At 43.4% G+C, this 21,603-nt stretch overlaps 1 protein-coding gene across 3 annotated transcripts in view; it reads right to left on the bottom strand.

The window, feature by feature from the left end:
* Positions 1–21,603, bottom strand: part of MOSPD2 (motile sperm domain containing 2) — a 140,428-nt gene that overhangs the window by 104,249 nt on the left and 14,576 nt on the right. Inside the window, exon 2 of one of the 3 annotated variants that reach the window (XM_029604878.1) lies at positions 10,972–11,022. The exons of the other annotated variants lie outside the window; for them this stretch is intronic. Coding sequence (XP_029460738.1) covers positions 10,972–10,987 — 16 coding nt within the window. The 5' untranslated portion in view covers positions 10,988–11,022. The remainder of the gene's footprint in view (positions 1–10,971; positions 11,023–21,603) is intronic. 3 annotated transcript variants of the gene reach the window in all.

Raw genomic sequence — 21,603 nt, 5'->3', positions numbered from 1 at the left:
CTCTTAGCAAGGTGGAAATCACTACCGCAGAATACCCACATTTCAGCAAGCAAGCCCTTTCAAGGGTGAATACCATAAGACAAAACTGAGTCGGATCTTCGTGATGGTCCCTGCTGCAGCAGTTCCCTGTGCGCCGGAAGACGAAGAGGCGAGTCCACCAGGATTCTCCGCAAATCTGCAGACCATGGTCTCCTGGGCCAATCTGGAGCAACCAAGAGCACCATCCCATTGTTGTGCTTGATCCTTCAAACCAATCTGCCCAACAAGGACCATGGAGGAAAGGCACACAAACTTGTCTTTTGGCCAATCCTGCATTAATCGATCCCCAATGGCTTCAGATCTCTCCTGTGGCTGAAGAACTGCAGAACTTTTGCACTGCAAAGTTGCCAGAAGGTCTAGGAAGAGGAGACCCCAGCAATCCAGAATCAGCTGAATCCAAACTCTCCCTGCTGAGAAAGCATGACAAGACAATGTAAGTGCAGACTATTTGCAAGGCTGAGATCATCTGGAGATGACTTTCTGCCCATTCCATCAGGGGGATCTATTTCCTGTGACACTTGTTGGCTCTTGACACCTCCCTGCTGACTGATATACACCACAGTCGTTGCATTGTCAGACATTATCCGGACCGATTGACCCTCAACCTGTCGCTGAACTGCAAACATGCCAACCAAACTGCCTTGGCTTCCAACCGATTGATGTTCCAGAGAAAGAGAGAGAGCGAGACTCTTCTGCATTCCAGTGCCCTTGTGCTGTCAGCTCCTGACAGTGAGCACCCCAACCAAGGATGCTTGCATCTATTGTCAGTACTGGCCAGTCCAGTGGTGTTAGGGAAACTCCCTTCCTTAGATGGTCTGCCTGCAGCCACCACTGCAGTTGGGAGACCTCCAGTGGCAGGTGGAGCCAAATCGAATAGTCCTGAGACTGCGGGTTCCACGGAGACAGCAGGGAGCACCGAACAGGACACATATATGCCCCTCACCCATGGTACCACTTTCCAGGGTCGAGCGCCAAGTGTTAAACAGATGGAGCTGTGCTAGCAACTTCTGAATTCGAGCTTCCACGGGAAAACCTTGCTCCGGACCCTGAGTTATTCCAACGACTGAGAAGGTTGAAGACTGCTCTTGGCCAGGTCCACTACTCAGCCAGGCTCCTGCAACAGGGCAATCATCTTACGAGTCACCAGGAGACTCCCTTCCAGCGATTTGACTCAAATCAGCCAGTATCCAAATATTTGGTGTACTAGGATCCCATCTTTTCTCAACTCTGCTGCAGCTACCTTCGGAAAATGTAATTGCTCTCTTACTGCTGGATCCAGAGTGTACAAGCCTTCCAAAATTCAACCCCATTTGAAATCAGCCTCTGGGATGTCCCTCTAGAGATCAATCAATTCTTGAATGGCCTCCATTACAGGGAAAAATCAAAAGGCTTTACTAAGGTAACCAAAATGGGATTTCTCTTTGGCTCAGACACGGAATCTACCCCAGGAGCCCATTTTCAAGGTCTGGAAAATCAGAGCTGGCAGTTCATCTCTATGAAAGAACCATAGCATAGTTCTATACGGTTCTATCCCTGGAGAATTTCATTATCCTCAAGACAGTCAGGATCAGCGTCATCATCCGTGCCATCTGGATCTCTATTGGGCAGTCCTGCTACCACTCTAGGAGTACTCTGACACCTAACAGTACATCCAAGCAATATTCCTACCTGCGACTCTGCTCTGGGAGCACTGGACAGGGCTGAGAACTGATCCTGAAGAAAGGATTGCAATCCCTGGAAAAATCTTGCCAGGAAAATGTAGAAGTATCTATACCAGGAGGTCCTTGAGGTGTACTTACTGAGCTACCTTCCCTTGCTGAAGAACTAGTTAGGTGAGTTCCAAATTCATGCGTCACACCTGACTCTTCTTTACCCAGACCTACATCCAGCTGGGAAGAGCAAGGCTTAATTGATTGTCTTCCTCTTTCTCCCTGAGCCACCAAACAGCACTGGCACAAGTTAGCAGGCACTCCTGGCTGAGATGACCAAAAACGACAGGCAACGCAAAGAGAAAGGCACTTAGGTTTCTTAGGTATAGGTACCATTATGGTCAACAGTGTGTTGAGCGGCAACTGGAGGCATGTGCCTAGCTGTGTTTTGGGGTTTTTGTATTTGTTTTTTTAAAGACATCCAAAACGTCTAGGCGCCCAACCTAGGTGTCCCACACTTAGGCGTCCAAGACCTAGGCATCCCTAGGATAATCACCGCAAAAACTTAAGCACACAGAAACGCACAACTTGTGCGTGCGGCCACTAAAGGCACTGCTTAACTTGGACACATAGACTAGATGGCCTGACTAAGCTTCCAAAAACTGGACGCACAACCTGGACACTCAGCTAGATGCACACACTGAACCGACAATCCTGTAGAGGGCAGCCTAAATAAAGCACATAAAACATCGTTGAGGCCTACCAGGCACACAGATAAAAAGCTTCAGAGCGGGGCCTAGCCTACTGAGGCTGCTCAACCCATCAGGCTGCCCACATCACTCAACCTCCCATGAAGCAGGACGAACGTCAGAATGGTGCACCAAGCACCAAGACCAGGGGAAGGAGGAAGCCCTACCCTAAAAACCTCCTTCTCTGTACATTTTATTTTATTTTTTTTAACTTAAGACTTACCTGAGCTCAGCCTTTCCTGGCTGAGTACAGAGACTGTCTGACTGCTGGGTAAGAGGGTATATGCCGTCATTGCCACGTTCGGCTTCCTGTACCCACTACCTTTCAGTTGCTTAAACCAGCTGTCTACAACGGCTGAAAAACCAGCTACCAGACCAAAGCACTCATCTGATGGACCATGGAAATCACCTCAGGAATTCTCAACTGGGAGAGGACCCATTTGGTATCAAGGCAGGAGAACGGGGCAAATTTATTTTTCAAAATTAAGCAATTCTCAGATGGAGAATATTGGCAGGCTGATATCACTGCAGGGGTACATATACACTGTGAAGTCAGTTTGCTCTGTCTCCATCTGCTGGTAGAGGTGCATAACCCACCTGTTCTAGATTCATATGACTGGACGCTAAGAAACAATGAATATATATGCAGAAAATAAAAGAAAGATTTCTAAAATTTTAACTTCCTATTAGACAATGTGTCAGTATACTTTTTTTAAACACTTTATTCAGATTTTAAAGCCTCTTGCAATAATATTAAATTACTTTGTGTTGTCTGCCTTTCATATATGCAGCAACAAATTCTGCAGTCTTGAATAAAATAGTTCTTTAAAATGTTCACTTTTGTTTGTTCATTTATCACCTGTTGCCATTGGGAGACATTTTACCCAAAATGCATTAGATTTCTAGGGAGTTCTGTCAAGGCCTGGTATTTTAAGATTACTTTAAAAACAAATATAGAGACCTGCCCTATACCACTTGAAACCACCTTAACAATTCTAAAGATGCATAAGCCCTACAGTGTAACAACAATGCTTTAATGATTTTAAATAGATTTTTTCTAAGTTGCTTAAAACTTTGGGTGCAATTTGTCAATGATAATTATATGCTCATGTACCGACAGATTTATTCCAGACATTCCAGCTCTAATTTCACTATCATCAACATGTTTTTCATGGTACTTTATTTTTGCAAATTAAATACTAATGCACAGCAGCAGTACAAACTTCTTTTATAAACATTTGTGTGAGTTTGCAGAAGTTTGCGCACGTAAAACATCAGCATATATGTGCCACTGTTGGAAACAGGATGCTGGGCTTGATGGACCCTTGGTCTGACCCAGTATGGCATGGTCTTATGTTCTTATATACCAGCATATATGCTATTTTATAAACTTCAAAATGTGTATGTAAGTATGCGTTCACAAGTAAATTTGTGCAGGTAAAAAAAAAAAAAAAAAAAAAGCAGGGGTGCATTCCAGGGTGGGGCCAACATGTAGGAGTGAAAGTTGCTATTTTATAAGCAACTTACACATGTAGATTTGGCAGCTTACTCTGATATATTTATACCTGCTCTATTTCTGATCATGAATGTCTTAAAATACTGACAGGGTGGGGAATGGGGGGAGTTGAGGTTGAAGATAAGCTGAAGATGGAGTGGGCGAATTGGTATTAAAACTGGTAATTTCATTGTTGTGTGCATATTAGAAAATCTCCTGACTTACACAGTTTAAACCTAATTTATGGGGGGGGGGGGTGTTAAATAGGTGTAAATTATGAAGGAAAAACCTCCATGCATATATTTTTAAACACATAAAAGTTTGCAAGTATAGGAAGTTGCACACTACTTATCTGGAGAAATTCTGATTTATACAACAGGCCGATACAGTACAGTGCGCTTCAGTGTAGCGCGCACTGTTAACCGGTATTTGGACGCGCGTTTTCGACGTGCTAGCTTTACCCCTTATTCAGTAAGGGGTAATAGTGGGTCGAAAACTTAACACAGAAGTATAATCCAGTTCCTCCCTGCTTGCTGATTTAAGTCATCCTTACTTGGTTGCTGGTCTCTGTTTCACTCCATGGTGAGACCGCACCTTGAATACTGTGTACAATTCCGGTCGCCGCATCTAAAAAAAGATATAGTTGTGACGGAGAAGGTACAGTGAAGGGCAACCAAAATGATAAAGGGGATGGAACAGTTCCCCTATGAAGAAAGGCTGAAGAGGTTAGGGCTGTTCAGCTTGGAGAAGAGACGGATGAGGGGGGGATATGATAGAGGTCTTTAAGATCATGAGAGGTCTTGAATGAGTAGATGTGAATCTGTTATTTACACTTTCGGATAATAGAAGGACTAGGGGGCACTCCATGAAATAGCACTGGGTGGACATGGATTCCCTCCTTGCAGAGGAATGCCATTTCTAGGACCATCACCTTTGTGGAAGTTCTGGGGGCTGTTGCAAGCCCAAACAGTAGTGCCTTGAATGGAAAATGATACTTTTGATCATGAATCTCAGAAACTGTTGATGGCTTTCCCTGACGGGGATGTGCAGGTATGCTTCCGTGAAATCCAAGGAGGATAGGTATTCTCCTTTGCGCACTGCCGCAATTACTGTTCTCAGTGATTCCATCCGAAAATTTGTGTTTACCCCCTTTTAGATCCAGTGCTAGTCGAAACATGCCTTCCTTCTTTGGCACAAAAAAATATATCAAGTATCTTCCTCTTCATCACTCCTGCTTCAGTACTGGAACAATGGCACCTAACTGTAGCAACCTGGGTACAGTCTTCCAGACCTCTTTTTTTTCTTTTTTCGCATGTTTGAGTTCCAACACATAGAAACATTGAAATGACGGCAGAAAAAGACCAATCAGCCCATCTAGTCTGCCCAGCAAGCTTCGACTCTTATTTTCCCATACTTATCTGTTTCACCAACCACCAACTTCAGGGCTCTTGTTGGTAACGGATTCAAATTTCCTGCCATCTCCTGTCATTGATGCAGAGAGTAATGTTGGAGTTGCATCAAAGGTGAGCATAAGGCTTATGGTTAAGGGTTGTAACCGCCGCATCAAGCAAGCTACTCCATAAGAACATAAGAAAATGCCATACTGGGTCAGACCAAGGGTCCATCAAGCCCAGCATCCTGTTTCCGTGGCCAATCCAGGCCATAAGAACCTGGCAAGTACCCAAAAACTAAGTCTATTCCATGTTACCATTGCTAATGGCAGTGGCTATTCTCTAAGTGAACTTAATAGCAGGTAATGGACTTCTCTTCCAAGAACTTATCCAATCCTTTTTTAAACACAGCTATATTAACTGCACTAACCACATCCTCTGGCAACAAATTCCAGAGTTTAATTGTGCGTTGGGTAAAAAAGAACTTTCTCCGATTTAAATGTGCCCCATGCTAACTTCATGGAGTGCCCCCTAGTCTTTCTTTTATCCGAAAAAGTAAATAACCGATTCACATCTACCTGTTCTAGACCTCTCATGATTTTAAACATCTCTATCATATCCCCCCTCAGCCATCTCTTCTCCAAGCTGAAATGTCCTAACCTCTTTAGTTTTTCCTCATAGGGAAGCTGTTCCATTCCCCTTATCATTTTGGTAGCCCTTCCCTGTACCTTCTCCATCGCAATTATATCTTTTTTGAGATGCGGCGACCAGAATTGTACACAGTACGCTTGTTCACCCATACTGCACAGATCGATGCATTGGTTGGATGATAAACCACCTCCAGCACTCATTTGTCACCTGTGATTTGGGCCAATTCCTCATAAAACTTCTGCAGGAAGCTCCCACCACTAATGGGATCAAGGCATGGCTTCTGCAATTGTCAGAAGGCCCTTTTTTCCTGAAGGTGCCGTTCTCTGCCTGCTGCCTCAAAAGGACTGTGACATCCCAGAAGACCTAGCCCTCTGCAGCTCAGCTGTCCCATTCTATACTGTCTGATGTCCCTCAGACGAGGTCTAATGGCAGGGCCTCTGGCCATGGGCTTCCTGTCTTCTGGCAGTCTTGGCAGCTCTGATTCTCCAAATTTTTTTAACATTCTGGCTATATACCAAATAACAGGTTCTTTTTAAAGGGCAGCCATAGCAATCACCCTGAGATAACTGCCAAGGCCACCTGCTTAAAAGAGATCCTTGCTGCAACCAGCAGACCATTGCCTTTGCCACATAGCCCCTGCAAATTGCCGCCTGCAGGGCTAAACTAGCCAGATCAAAAGGATCACTTTGTGGATGTGTCTAGTTTGCAATCCTCTGGATCCCAGAGGGCTGCACCTCCTTCCACAGGAATCGTGGTTCTTCTTGACAATGCTGTTACCAGCATCTACCTGAGATGTCTTAAACAATGTATCCCTTTCTTGTAGGGGATATAGGCCTTCCATGGTTCTGAAATTCTTTGAATGGACAAGTGCAGCACAAATGCTTTTGCTGGCTTCTTAAGGATTGGGATACCCTTGAGTCTGTCCTCTTTTAGCTGCCCCTCCTCCAACTGCAACTCCTTAGACTTTAGAAATGAAAGCATTCATTTCTTGCTGTCTGAACAACCTAACCGCTGAGTCTGCGAATGCAGTTCACCCTCTTTCAGATCCTCCTCATCCAATTCCCTAGCAGAAAAGATTTCTTCCCTTAAAGGGCTGGGTTCATGGCACCGGGAATACATTCTTCTCTCTGGTTCCCATCGTGTTCTCTTCCTGGAGGGACTTGGTCTCTTGCCCTCAGGGCCTGGGGCTGCTGCCCCTTTAATTCCAAATAGGCCTTGTGCACATTCTTTATGAAATGCACTGAAAACTCTGGGCTCCTGGAACCTTCCGACCCCAGCGACCTCTGGCCTTCATGCCCTGGTTCCCATATCTGGGATGGCCTGTGAAGGCCTGATACTCCCGGGGGCCTTTGTGCGGGTGATAATGAGAGGGGCTGGGACCTGGGGCTATGACTAGAACACTCTCCTTCCCTTTGGGGACTGCATTGCTTCTTTTTCTTTTGTCAGACCTTCCACCTACTTTCTGCTGGAGGCAGAGGACTACTGATGCCTGCTCAGACTGGACCCCATTATATGGAGAGGTGCCATGAAGGCAAAGAGATTGGTCCCCTGCCTCCCTCTGCTGATAGAAGGAAATCCCTGTTGGTCTGGACTGGTCTGCAGGACACAAAGGAAGATCACTTAGGGATGCCAGGGTGAGGAATACAACTTTTGTATCACAACACAAGGGGGGGGTAGTTAGTAAACTTGCTAAAGAGATCAAAATAGGGCCAGTTGCTGGCCCTTTTAGGAAATAACTGTCCTACACATAATAAATATTACTACTAGGGGTGGATCTTAAGAACATTTGGGACATTCTGTTTAATTCATAATTTATTTATTTTGAGAAAGATGGCATGCAGATTTTCTCAATCCTAAATGTATTTCCTTCAATCTAAAATATAAGTGAAGAAAATATCTATAAAGCGTTTCTGCAACTGTAAATGTCAAGAACCTTTAATACTTGCTGTGAGTATATTACACAAAAATAGTGAACATGATATCATAGAAACTGCTCCGGTTAGTGATATATTTGAGGCAAAAGACAGTTATTTATAAATCATGTACCATGACAGTGACTTTTAACCCGTTCCCATGGTAATGATATGCCTATGATTTGTGTTAACAGGTTGTCTTCTCTGCTTTTTCAACAGGTATTATAATACAAGAAAAAAAAATGCATGTGTCACTCATTTCATAGGAAAAGAAGTGAAGTAACGAGATCTTATGGGGAGGATTTATGATTAGAGGCTCAGGGAATTGTATATGCTGGATTGGTCAGATTTAATCCCAGATATTTTGTAGGAAAAAGAAGAAGAGGTGCTCATGGAAGTCTGATAATTCTTCTGAGCGAAAAAGACACGAGCATGCAATGGATGCATAGTATCTTAATAAACTAATCCCCTGAAGCAGATATTTACTTAGAAACATGGTGCGAGTCAAAAAACTGGACGGTTGGGATTATAAATACAAGAAAAAGTGTTGCAAAGATAAGTGGATCTTTAATTTTATTTGCATAAAAATAACTACAAAAATTACAATCCACTGGATTATTTAAAAATCAAAGAAGGTCTGAGACCGGTAGTGCTTAGTATGATGGTCCATTAGTTCATTCCATCCTCAATGTGTGATTTTGTAATGTGAAAGAAAACAGACAAATAATTCATTCTATGAAGTCCATCAGTGGATTGACCATACAGGCGTGGCTGGTCCCAGACTGTGGTTGTTACGGGGCAAAGGCACACACCTGTCAGACACAGGTACAGATATAATTGTTTCTCAATGTAAGGGACAATAAAGTAATTCATTTAAGTTCCTTAATCTGGAGTGGGCAAAGGGTGGGAGTACCATAGTAAGCATGGTGGTGGGCTCAAGGCCAAGTATCAATACCTTGGCTGGTGACATCGGAATCAACAGAATCATATATTAAAAAAAGATATATATATGAAAGGTAGAGGAGCTCAGTAACATTTCTCAACAAAAGTAGATTGGTAACCATAAATATAGCTAATTACCATTCAAGGACAGTGGCAGGGTTACCTGCCAGCTTTCCTTGCCGTGAAGGCTTGCAATATATTTAATCTGAAAACAAATGACTATTACAACCAAGGTGGGAGGGTGGAGGGGTCTGAAGATGGGAGCTGACTGGTAGTCTTCATCTACCTGGCAAAGAAGAGGCTGAAGATATGACTAGGTCATGACCAATGGATAGGAAATGTAATCAAACATTAGAGAAGAAATGTAGATGACTTAATTGTTTGTAGCTATCTTTAGAATTCTGGGGTAGTTGCACAGAAATTGATGTTCTGTAACTGGCTAAACTCTGTGTATTTACATAATTCAACCATCTACTACTAAACATTTCTATAGAACTACACAAAAGCCGCAGCCCCTCATTGCCTAAATCTAAAATATGTGCATTCCTTGAAAGGGGGAGGGAAAAAAAAAAACCACCCTTCTAAAAGCTGTCCAAGCTAAATTCTTTACTAGTTTTTTGTACTGATGTAACAGAATTTTTTTTTATTTTCATCAGAATTTGTTATAAAATTATATGTCTGAAGTATATTTGTGCATCCGCAGCATCTTCCATTTATGTTAATATATTTTGTCTAATCTATATGAAATGCGTGTGTCAAGGGATATGTGTTATAATATTTTATTAATATGTATCTACTGATATTGCCTTAATCATTTTATAGTATTAGCTTGCTGGTATTTCATTTTCTCAATTTTCTTAGCTTTTTTCCTATTTGAAATTGTAGTTTCATTTAAACAAATAAGATTAATAAACCTATGAACTTCAATACTTGCTCATTTTTCTGCATTTGAGGCAGAGACCAAAGGACAGATACCCACATCAAAATTAATAACATCTTTCGACATGCACTAAAAAAAAAATAAATTCTATAATACTGACACAAATTTATTTTTAAACTATTAGTGAAAACCTTCAATATACGTATGTTATCCTAATTGCATATTATTTATTTAAAATATTTATAGACCGCTACCACCCGGATCTAGGCAGATAACAGTCACATTACAAATATGAACATTCATAAAATACTGGGAAACAGAAAGGCAATACAAGGTGTGTTAAATTGCTTATATATCTGATTTGTGAACAGTGAAAAGATTCTTTTAGCATTCTCTCTCTTTGATTTAGTAAGGAGGAGTATGAATCTTTTGGGCCGGATTTTAAAAGGGTTACGTGCATAAGGTATGCGCGTAACACTTTTAAAACGCCCCTGCGCATGCCGAGCCTATTTTGCATAGGCTTCCGGCGCGCACAAAGCCCCGGGACGCGCGCAAGTCCCGGGGATTTCCTGGGGGCGTGTCGGGGCATGTCGGGGGCGTGACGCGGCCGGCGCATCATCCGGTGGCGGCGCCACGGGCGTGGTTTTGGCCTGGGGGCGTGGCCGTGGCCTCCGGAACATGGTGCGCGGCAGCCGGCCCGGCACGCGCAAAATTACGCCTGCCTCGAGCAGGCGTAACTTTCACGACAGAGGTAGGGGGGTGGCGGAAGGAAAGTTCCCTCCGAGGCCGCTCCGATTTCGGAACGGCCTCGGAGGGAACCGGCAGCGTGCGCAGGGCTTGGTGCGCGCAAGTTGCACAAATGTGCACCCCCTTGCAGGCGCCGACCCTGGATGTTATAAGATACGCGCGGCTATGAGCGTATCTTATAAAATCCAGCGTACTTTTGTTCGCGCCTGGTGCGCAAACAAAAGTACGTGCGCGCTGTGTTTTAAAATGAACCCCTTTATGTTTAGCATATTTTAATTAATTCAGCAAATTTTAATTAATATATTTAATTCAGCAAATGTTTAATTATCTGTATTTTGTTTGAATCTTGTAAACCGTTGTGATGGCTGCACCAAATGACGGTATATAAAACAACAAATAAATAAAGATTTACAAAATTTGAAAAGTGCTATCAAGTTTGATGCCAGCATCTAACTATATGCCTTCTGCCTAACTTTTGTTCCCAATAAGCAGATTAGCAAAGTTTATTTTCTTACTTGTTCCAATTCCCATTTTGTGAGATTCTTACAAGAATTTTACAAATATCCCTGGGAAAAAATAGATGTAAAATTAATGGCTTGTATTTAAATGTTTTTATCTAAAAACTTTCTAGGTTACTGAGCTAGCACTACAATATATCCATCACATGACATATAATCAGGTATTCTAAAATTCCTCCAGGTCTTACTCACCAGGAATTAAACGTACTCACCATTTACTGTTACCCCACCCAAACCAATCATTTATTTTTCTATTTTGTGATAGGAGTTTATGGCGAGCACTTTTCTTCCCTGGCAAGTGTACAACCTGCGCACCACTTCCAGGCAGCCCGTTGGACCACCAGGGACTTTTGGCAAGTCTTGGGGGACCCTCCTGACCCCCACAAGACTTGCCAAAATCCAGCGGGGGTCCGGAAGCGACCTCCTGCACTCGGACCATCGGCTGCCAGTAATCAAAATGGTGCCGATAGCCTTTGCCCTTACTATGTCACAGGGGCTACCGGTGCCATTGGTCAGCCCCTGTTACATGGTAGGAGCACAAGATGGCACTGATGGCCATGTGACAGGGGTTGACCAATGGCACCAGTAGCCCCTGTGACATTAGAGGTCAAAGGGTATCGGCACCATTTTGATCGAGGCAGGCCAGACAGCCCGACGGCACATTTAAAACTAATCGGAGAACTTTTTTTTCTCTCCACGCACAATTAAACTCTGGAATTTGTTGCCAGGGGATGTGGTTAGTACAGTTAGTGAAGCTGTGTTTAAAAAAGGATTGGATAAGTTCTTGGAGAAGTCCATTACCTGCTATTAAGTTGACTTAAAAAATAGCCACTGCTATTACTAGCAACAGTGACATGGGATAGTTAGTTTTTGGGTACTTGCCAGGTTCATATGGCCTGGATTGGCCACTGTTGGAGACAGGATACTGGGCTTGATGGACCCTTGCTCTGACCCACTATGGCATGTTATGTTCTTACTTAATGTTATTGGTACAGCTTTAACAAATACCAGGACCCGAGAGACTGGCCTGGTCCTAAGAGGCCAGAGTCATGGAAAACTATTTCTGAAGGGACAAAGGTCCTGAGGAAATTGGGTCTACAATTAAGAGTGCAGAAAGACATGCCCCTTGATGAGTAAGAGGATGTTCAGTATACATGTTTTGATATGAAGCCTTTTGTACAAACTGCTGGACCAGCATGGGAAGGTTTGGCCTTATCTTTAGTTCCGGAGGTGGCAGATCTGGATCGCAACAATAACATGATTAAATAATTGATTGCTAAATTGGAAGACCTATATGCACTGGCTTTAGATGATGGCACAGGAGACAGTCATTGGGGAGGGAGAAAAGAGTCTGTTTCCTATAGAGACGGGGGATTTGTGTAGCAGGCCCCATCTTCTCCTTATTCCGCACAGTATCATTCGCATGAGCTGCCCTTCCAGCACCTTTGAGGTAAAATCTGCCATTCCCTCATCCATATGAATGGGTTACTCATTGAACACCTGATGCAGTATTTGCCAGCAAAGGTGGCCCCTATAGAGCTTCTCCTCCTTTTGCTGTTTTGGTCTTAGCCATTCCTATTGCACCGCTTCCCTAATATATTGAACCTACAAAGGCAATGTATAAATAACAAGAAACGCATATATATAGGGCTGCGATTATTTTTTTGGGAGTGCTTAGTTTAGGGAGGCTGAAAGCCCGTGTAGGGAAGGGAGACGCTTGTGATTGGCCATTGTTGGAGAAGGCTTGAGGGACCCTTGGTCTGACCCAGTATGGCATAGCGTTTATGATGAAAGTGAGTTGGAAGGATTGTTGACTGAGGACAAGGCAAAAACATTTATGGAGAAAATTCATTGCCCTGAGGCTCATTCTTAGTTTTATATTGAAATAAAGCTAGCTTGTTACAGTATTTTAAAAACTTATCGTTGAGACGACAGGAAAAAATAATTTTCACCCATAAGGTAAAAAGTCATGATTTTTTTTTTTACTATAATATAAAAGCATTCTCTGTATTTTTCTGTTGTATGTTCCATTCTTAAACAGTTTCTATACTTTTGAAACATTTTTTTCATGAACTCTGCTCATACTTTAAACAGCAGAAAACTCAGCATGTGATGTCTGTCATAAGACCCAACAGTGTGAAAAATAAAAACAGAAACTGCTGAGCTGGGAAGAGGGAAATAAAAGCCTGATCAGTATAAAATGCAGTTGATTAAACAGAAAAGGGCAAACCACACTGGAGGCCATAACACCAGTGAAAGTTAAAAAGTATGACTTCTAAAGGAAGCAATGTTTTTTCCTATCATGTTCTAAGGTCATTTTTAGCGTTTGTTGTGCATCCAAAGAAAAAAAGAACTACTTTCCAATGTCAGATTCTGGAAGGTGTATGTGGTGGTTTGTTAGAACTTATTGGTAAGGATTTAAAGCGTCCTGCCCTTTTTTTTTTTTTTTTTTTTTTAAAGGGGACCTCGTTAAAGAAAAGGCAAAGAAGAACCCATGAAGTATCTAGAAATGGTCATTTAAAAACCTGTTTGTTTATTACACAGACTATGTCTCTCCTCACTGGTCGTTTCTTTAAAACAATAAGTGTACTTTATGCTATGACCAGAGTTGTCTCTTTAGTATTTGTAGTTATTTTGCCCACCCTGGTTCCCTTTCACACTTTCTTGCTGTAATTTCTAGCTAGCCCACCATGGGTGATGTGGGATTTAAAGTAATAAAGTCAAAGTCATGTTTTGTTAAAATTGTTTTTTTCTGGATTTTGTATTAAGAAACTTCCAGAGTGAGTGGCTGGGATAGAAACTGGCTGAGTGGGAGGCCACAGAGAGTAGTGGTAAATAGAGTTTACTCTGAGGAGGGGGACATTACTAGTGGTGTGCCTAAGGGATCAGTCCTGGGTCTGGTTTTCTTCAGCATTTTCATGAGCAACCTAACGGAAGGATTGTCAGGGAAAGATTTGTTTTTTTGCTGATGATACCGAATTGTGCAACAGGGTTGACAGCCAGGAAGGTATAAAAAACCTGAGGAGGAATCTAGTAAAGCTCAATAGTCTAGACTCTGGCAGGTAAGATTTAATGCTAAAAAAATGCAGAGCAATGCATTTAGGATGCAAAAACGTAAGGAAAAAGGTACAGTACTGGAGGTAAAATTCTTCTAAACATGAAAGAGCAGCGGGGGTTTGGGAGTGATTGTATCTGATGAACTTAAGATGGCCAAACAGGTGAATAAAGGGATAGCAAAATCCAGAAAGATGCTTAGCAGAATAGGGAAAAGCACAGTCATCAGAAAAAGTGAGATTTGCCCCTGTATAGGTCCTTGGTAGATCTCTTTTGGAATAATGTGTACAGTTCTGGAGACCGTACCTTCAAAAGGATATAAACCATTTGGAATCAGTCCAGAGGGTGACTACTAAAATGATCAGTGATCTTCATTCTAAAGCATATGAGGATAGACTTAAAGATCTAAAGATGTACACCCTAGAGGAAAGGAGAGATAGGGGAGATATGATCGAGACATTTCAATATCTCAAAGGTTTACATGCACAGGAGGCTAGCCTCTTTCAATGGAAAAGAGACTCTAGAACAAGGGGTCTTGGGATGCAGGTCAAAGGGGGTAGACTCGAGTAATATTAGGAAATATTTCTTTACAAAGAGGGTGGTGGATGCATGGAATGACCTCCCAGTGGAGATGGTGGAGACAAAAATGGTATCTGAATTCAAGATAGCAAGGTTCTTATGGCTTGGATTGGTCACTGTTGGAAACAGGATTCTGGGCTTGATGGACCCTTGGTCTGACCCAGTATGGCATGTTCTTATGTTACTGGACAAGCAAGAGTCTGTGGGCATCCGAGGTCCCCCGACTTCCAGATTCTGTTAGCCTCCGGTAGGAAATTGGCCAAGCCTCTGTTGCCACATTAAAACATTGCTCCCCCGCAGGTGATCCACGGCCCCATATGAATATAACTGTTTCATGGAAATGGGGAAATAGACAACAGATTAATGTTCTGGTTGATACAGGGAAAGAGGCCACAATTATTAGGGGAAACCCACACAGGTAGGGGCCAGCCAGTACAGCTGGAGGGATACAGAGGTTCTTTTACAACAGGTGTGCATGTCCTAGCACATCTTACTACAGAGGATGGTCACAGACTGACTTCTTCCTGTCATCATTGCTCCCCAGAAAGATTGCATATTAGGTACTGATTTTATCAGTTTGTTTGGGAAGTAAACCATTGGTAGATGTATAACCGCTCAAAACATAAGTTTGTTTCTTCTGTTAGTGTGTGCTGCCTTCCAGATCTTCTATCGCTCCGAAAAAAACCCACTGAGATTGTGCATGCTGACCAGTACGAGAGTACTATTGATGAATTAAGGGAGGCGGGAAAGGTGACACCTGCAAAGACCCCTTTTAATAGCCCTGTGTGGCCAGTGCTAAAACAGGATGGATCATGGCGTTTAACTGTAGATTACCGTAAATTGAATGCTGTCACCCCCACCATTACATGCTGCACTTCCCTCTATGGCTGATTTGGTACATGCAGTACAGGAAAACAATGGTACCTGGTATGCCGTAAGATATCAGCAATGCATTTTTTAGCATTCCGTCTAGTCAGGACAAGCTAGCTTTATCATGGCTTGGGCAACAATATACTTTCACCCATCTGCCACGGGGTATGTACATAGCTTATTTGTCATGAAAATGTGACACAGACTATAGCTACAGTACGTAATACGGCATAAAGAACTGTCACGTGATAATTTTTATTGAAAGCAGAAATAAACTAATTTAGATTGGCTTTGCTAATATAACTTAAGGCATCACAGAAAGCCACATTTTTCTTGACAGTCTTTATGTGTAATTCCTTTACCCCAAGTCTTGGGGGAAGTGGACTGTCCAATGTGATAGGGACTAATTTTTAGATTGCATGAAAAACTGTTAATAGTGGGACAAGGCAATCACCAATCAATAAAACAAACGTGGATCAAAATTAATTGCATAAGAGTTTAACATAAGATTCTTTTTAAACCATGCTGGTTTCACATGTTCTCTCTCTTAAGTCTGTTAGTAAGTGATCAGCTGAAATAGGAAACAAATATCTGCTAATTGCTGAGAAGGGCCAGTGTCTGAACTGTTGGTGACTCATGCAGTACCAGGATGTCTTCTGTTGGCAGAAACCACAAGGCAGGCATAAATCTGCTGAAATTTTGAGCAGAAAATAAGACCAACTGAATTTGCAATGTCTGGACTACAGCCAGAAAAGGATAGTATAAAATTAATTGTAATGAACTACGTCCTTTAGATCATATCATGTCAGAGGGACAGCAATAATAGCTGCCCTGTCTATGGTCTCCAGGCCTGCAATTCCCAGATATGTTGTCTCGCAAATGGAAGATTTGTGAGGGAGGTATCATCTTTATCATCTCTTTATAAATCTTTAATCTTGTATACACTATCTGCTTTGTACTGATTTATGCAATATTGCTTTGGTGCTGTTTGCCTTTATTGATATTCACTGTAATACTTTTTACCTTTGCTGATTTTTATTACATTTTACAATATAAACCAAATATTTGTTTTTACCAGTTTGTGTTGTATGTTCTATGATGTAATATACCCCACTCAACCCATCATTTACACAAATACACAGCAGCTGAAACCATTATCCTGGAATACTTCCCCGAGCAAATGAGAGAGTTGCCTAAGTAGATTGCGTGTAACCACTGAAACAGCCCTCACCAGGACTAATTTGAGCGGCTGAAGAGGCTTCTGATAAGTACCCTTATACTGTCTCTGAACTTTGATTCTAAAACTTCCAGGACCACGCCAAAGGATGGATAATCTCAGAGAGGGCAAAACTGTAGAAAAGGTGAAGACTGCAATAGCTATCATTCTGTGGAGGAGTTCCAAAAAAGCACAGCTGTAAACACTGTAAAACCCCATCTTAAACTATCCTAAGCCAGACAACAAGGGGGACCCGACAGAAGGAGATCCTTCAATCATTTACTTACACTGTGCGAGACTCGCCAGCTGGGAACCCATCTAGGAGCTGCAGGTTCACAACCTCCACACTCAACATTCTTACGGAAAAGTCATCATGGCTACCTCAAGACAGATGCTAGATACAACCCAGAAGGACTTGTCACAACGTCATTTCACTTAGCTACCTAGGCAGAACGACTATATTAAAAAAGAAAGCTCGTTTAAGCAAAAACTGAACCTTTCTATCATGAGGGACCTTGAATGTTAGGCTTCCATCCACAGCTTGAGATCTTGAAGACAAGCCCCTGGGTGGTCCAACAACATATTTTTCTCTTCACTGGGAAGAGAATATGGATCCCTCACCATCTTGGCTATCTTAAAGCTGGATCCATGTGTCTCATACTGAGGAGATCCCATTTCCAATAATCAGAAGCTGCAGGAATCCCTTAGAGAGGGGGCCTAAAAGCACCCAGGAATAAGGGATTCCCCTACAAATTGTTGCCTCTCATTGCTCATTCAAGAGCTGCAGGGGATCATGCACCAGAATGAAGGATCACCAGTTTCTCTATCCTGAACAGCTTCCCCACTGAGGCTTATCCCCTTCTGAGGAGGCAATTGCTCCCTGTCAACCGGATTGGCTATCTTCTCTCTCTTGTCCAGCCAATTCCCTATGACTGTCCCAGCCAGTGGATTGCTCTAGCAACCCAAATGTTGCCAAGGATAAGCTAAAGTTCTTCCGTGCAAGGACATGGGAAAGAGCTAGGAAGGGCTCTAGGAGAAATCCAAAAGGTGGTGCCCTTTTAATAACAAGCTACAGTAAATCTACAGTTTCACAAACCTAATTTAGCGTTAAAAAACCCCATGGGAATCATTTGTGTAGAGGGAAAGAAAGCCATTTCTGCAGGCTGTTCCCTCTACTTCTTAGTTATCAAATAGGGTAGGAGAGAGTGGCTACAACATATATGTGAGGTCGCCTGCTGAAAAATTCACAGGAAGACTGGAGCCACCCCAAATCTTCCCTATTTGACTGTCTGAGGTAAGAGGGAGGTAAAGAGTATGGCATGGTTAATTTATTATTTATTTTTGTCATGAAGCAGCAATAAAATTTCTGCTGATCTGGCCAAAAACGAGAGAGCCAATCAGGGCCTGTTCCATGTGCACTACAGTGATGCCTTACACCATAGGAGCCAGGGCTCGATCTGGGGAATCCACCCAGCTTTGCTCTTGGTAGAGTGCCGACCCACTGCGGTTCACACCCTTCCACTTGGCGGTTGCCTACTCATAAGCCAGGCAGAATGCACCCGCTAACATGCTAAGCCACTATGACTTACCTGCGGCACCGTACCTCTATATTTTTTTTTTACAGCCATACCAGAAGCCAGCAGAGGAGGGGAGATGTGAGAGTAATCATCTCAGATCCAGAATGATTCCAAATCTGGTACAGCACCATAGGAGACTGGGATGTAGTCCAGAAAAAAAGGCTGTGCTGCAAGCCTTTTTTTTGTTCTTAAAGCTACTGCCTCCCTGTTGCTCTCCCAGAATACAGGGAAAGTGAGCTGTTAGAAGATCCTGCTGCTGGACCCACCAAGTGACAATCACCTAAGACTACTCAGTGCTTGGCCCATCTATGTGGGAATGCAGACTCTGAGTTCCACTAGGACCATCATTCAGAGCACCCCCGATTTATGGCACTTCAAAAGCAGATTACATTCAGGTACTGTAGGTATTTCCCCATTCCTACAGGGCTTAGTCTGCCTCTGCACCACTAAAAAGCCTTCCCGGGAGCATCAGTCCACATACCTACAACATTTATTTATTTATTTAACAGTTTTTTATACTGACCTTCATAGTAAATAACCATATCGGATCGGTTTACATTTAACAGAGGGTATAACTGAAGGAACAATTCAGGTAAACAAAAGATAACAATAGATAGGAATAAGTCAAAGTTACAATCAACGGGAATCGAGAACTTGGAAGCTTAACATAAGCTGGAAAGAAGATAAAGGCAGGTAATAATTATAAAATATACGATAGTGAGACAGGGTTAAAGCTTGAAGGTGCTTGTATACACTTCTGGAGTGTATACACTTGTATACATTTCTGGAGATTTTATTTTATTTATTTTATTTAAAATTTTTATATACCGGCATTCATGTTGCAAACACATCATGCCGGTTTACATATAACAGGGGTGTACAGTAAACAATTCAATAACCTATTTGTGTAGAAGGAAGCAGTTACAAATAACAAGGTAATAGAACTGGGAGGAGAGAAGAAATAGAACTGGGAGGAGAGAAGAAAAGAGATAGAAATGCTGAAGAGCTAACGACTACACCAGACCCTGTAGCAGGAGTGAAGTCAACATTTCGATTTCATTTCTGTCTATCTGCTGGCAGGGGGGACATAACCCACTCGTTTGGACTGGTCTGGCATAGATGCCAAGGAAACGAGGACTAAATTAAAATCTCCCTCCAGAAAATGAGTCACTTGACAGCAGCCAACTTGGAAAAACCTACTGACAAACTAAACAGCTCCTCTTTTTTTTTTAAATTTTTAACCTGTTATTTACGAATGTTAGCTGTTTTTCAGTTTCTGGCTAGTTAGGGATTAAGGATTTTCTGGGTCTCCTCTGATAGGACTCACTTTAGGAGTATTTTTTATGGCTCAAACTTTTTCAGGTTACGATAGCTTAGGAAATGCCTGTCATAAGCACTGTATACATCTAATAGCGCGACAGAAATAAGCAGTAGTAAGTATATAAAAATTAATGTCAAAGTTGAAATTCATAGCTATTGTGACAAACTATCCCAGCGAAAGTTTTCTAAGCAAACCATTATAAAATCAGGAATCTCCTAAGTACGGAGAGGAGATTACAAGTGCCTTTTTCACAAATGCATGCATTACTTGGGGAGATGAAGGTGGCTGCTTGTCATGTGAAAAAGCAAAACAATTTTCTGATTCAAATATTGGGTTTAAAAAAAAAAAAAAAAAAAAAAAAAGCAAAACTGTTTTTTTAACCATATGTAAATATATTAAGACAACCAAGATGCTACAAGGCTGCTCCTTATTTATGCTTATCTGATTGATTTCCAGTGAATTTGTGACTGCCTGATATTTAATTTCCAGTATGATTTAGAGCAGCGCTTCTCAACCGGTGTGTCGCGACACACTAGTGTGTCGCCAAACACCGCCAGGTGTGTCGCGTCTCCCGGTGTCCCACTGCCCCATTGTACTTTCCTTCTCCCTTTTTCCAGCCCCCGCGGTCCAATTGAAAGCTTCCTTTCTTCCTACCCCCACTGCCCAATGGGAAGCCTCCTTCATTTTGCCTTCCCCCGCGCAGGCCAATCGGAAGCCTCCTCCCTGCCAGTGGTAGTAGGAAGAAGGGAGGAAGCCTTTGATTGGCCGGTGAGGCAGGCATGGCACTGTCCGGGAGTGGGGTGGGAGGAATAGCAGTGTAGGACCCCGACGAAGCAAGGCCGCTACGGGAGCCCAGCCCCGTAGCGGTGAAGAGAAAACCCAACCCCGACGGTGCAAGGCCGCTACGGGAGCCCAGCCCCGTAGCGGTGAAGAGAAAACCCAACCCCGACGGTGCAAGGCCGCTACGGGAGCCCAGCCCCGTAGCGGTGAAGAGAAAATCCAACCCCGACGGTGCAAGGCCGCTACGGGAGCCCAGCCCCGTAGCGGTGAAGAGAAAATCCAACCCCGACGGTGCAAGGCCGCTACGGGAGCCCAGCCCCGTAGCGGTGAAGAGAAAATCCAACCCCGACGGTGCAAGGCCGCTACGGGAGCCCAGCCCCGTAGCGGTGAAGAGAAAATCCAACCCCGACGGTGCAAGGCCGCTACGGGAGCCCAGCCCCGTAGCGGTGAAGAGGAAAACCCGACCCCTAGCGACGAAGAGGAAACCCGACCTCTGACTGAGGTGCCCATCCCCGTGGCGCCGAAAAAAGAAGGCCCGCCGGATTAAAGCCACGGCGGAACCGGAGCCTATCCCTGCAATGAAGGAAGAAGTTATTTTTGGTGAGAGCTGGTGTGTCTGTGTGAATGAATGCCTGGGTGAGAGCTTGTGTCTGTGGGTGTGAATGGGTGCCTGGGTGAGAGCTTGTGTCTGTGGGTGTGAATGGGTGCCTGGGTGAGAGCTTGTGTCTGTGGGTGTGAATGGGTGCCTGGGTGAAAGCTTGTGTCTGAGGGTGTGAATGAATGCCTGGGTGAAAGCTTGTGTCTGTGGGTGTGAATGGATGCCTGGGTGAGAGCTTGTGTCTGTGGGTGTGAATGGGTGCCTGGGTGAGAGCTTGTGTCTGAGGGTGTGAATGGATGCCTGGGTGAAAGCTTGTGTCTGTGGGTGTGAATGGATGCCTGGGTGAAAGCTTGTGTCTGAGGGTGTGAATGAATGCCTGGGTGAAAGCTTGTGTCTGTGGGTGTGAATGGATGCCTGGGTGAGAGCTTGTGTCTGTGGGTGTGAATGGATGCCTGGGTGAGAGCTTGTGTCTGAGGGTGTGAATGGATGCCTGGGTGAAAGCTTGTGTCTGTGGGTGTGAATGGATGCCTGGGTGAGAGCTTGTGTCTGTGGGTGTGAATGGGTGCCTGGGTGAAAGCTTGTGTCTGAGGGTGTGAATGAATGCCTGGGTGAAAGCTTGTGTCTGTGGGTGTGA

The sequence above is a fragment of the Rhinatrema bivittatum genome, chromosome 5 (genome assembly GCF_901001135.1).
Source record: "Rhinatrema bivittatum chromosome 5, aRhiBiv1.1, whole genome shotgun sequence".
NCBI lineage: Eukaryota > Metazoa > Chordata > Amphibia > Gymnophiona > Rhinatrematidae > Rhinatrema > Rhinatrema bivittatum.
The sequence above is the reverse complement of the archived record's forward strand: the minus strand, read 5'-3'. Positions and strand labels throughout refer to the sequence as shown.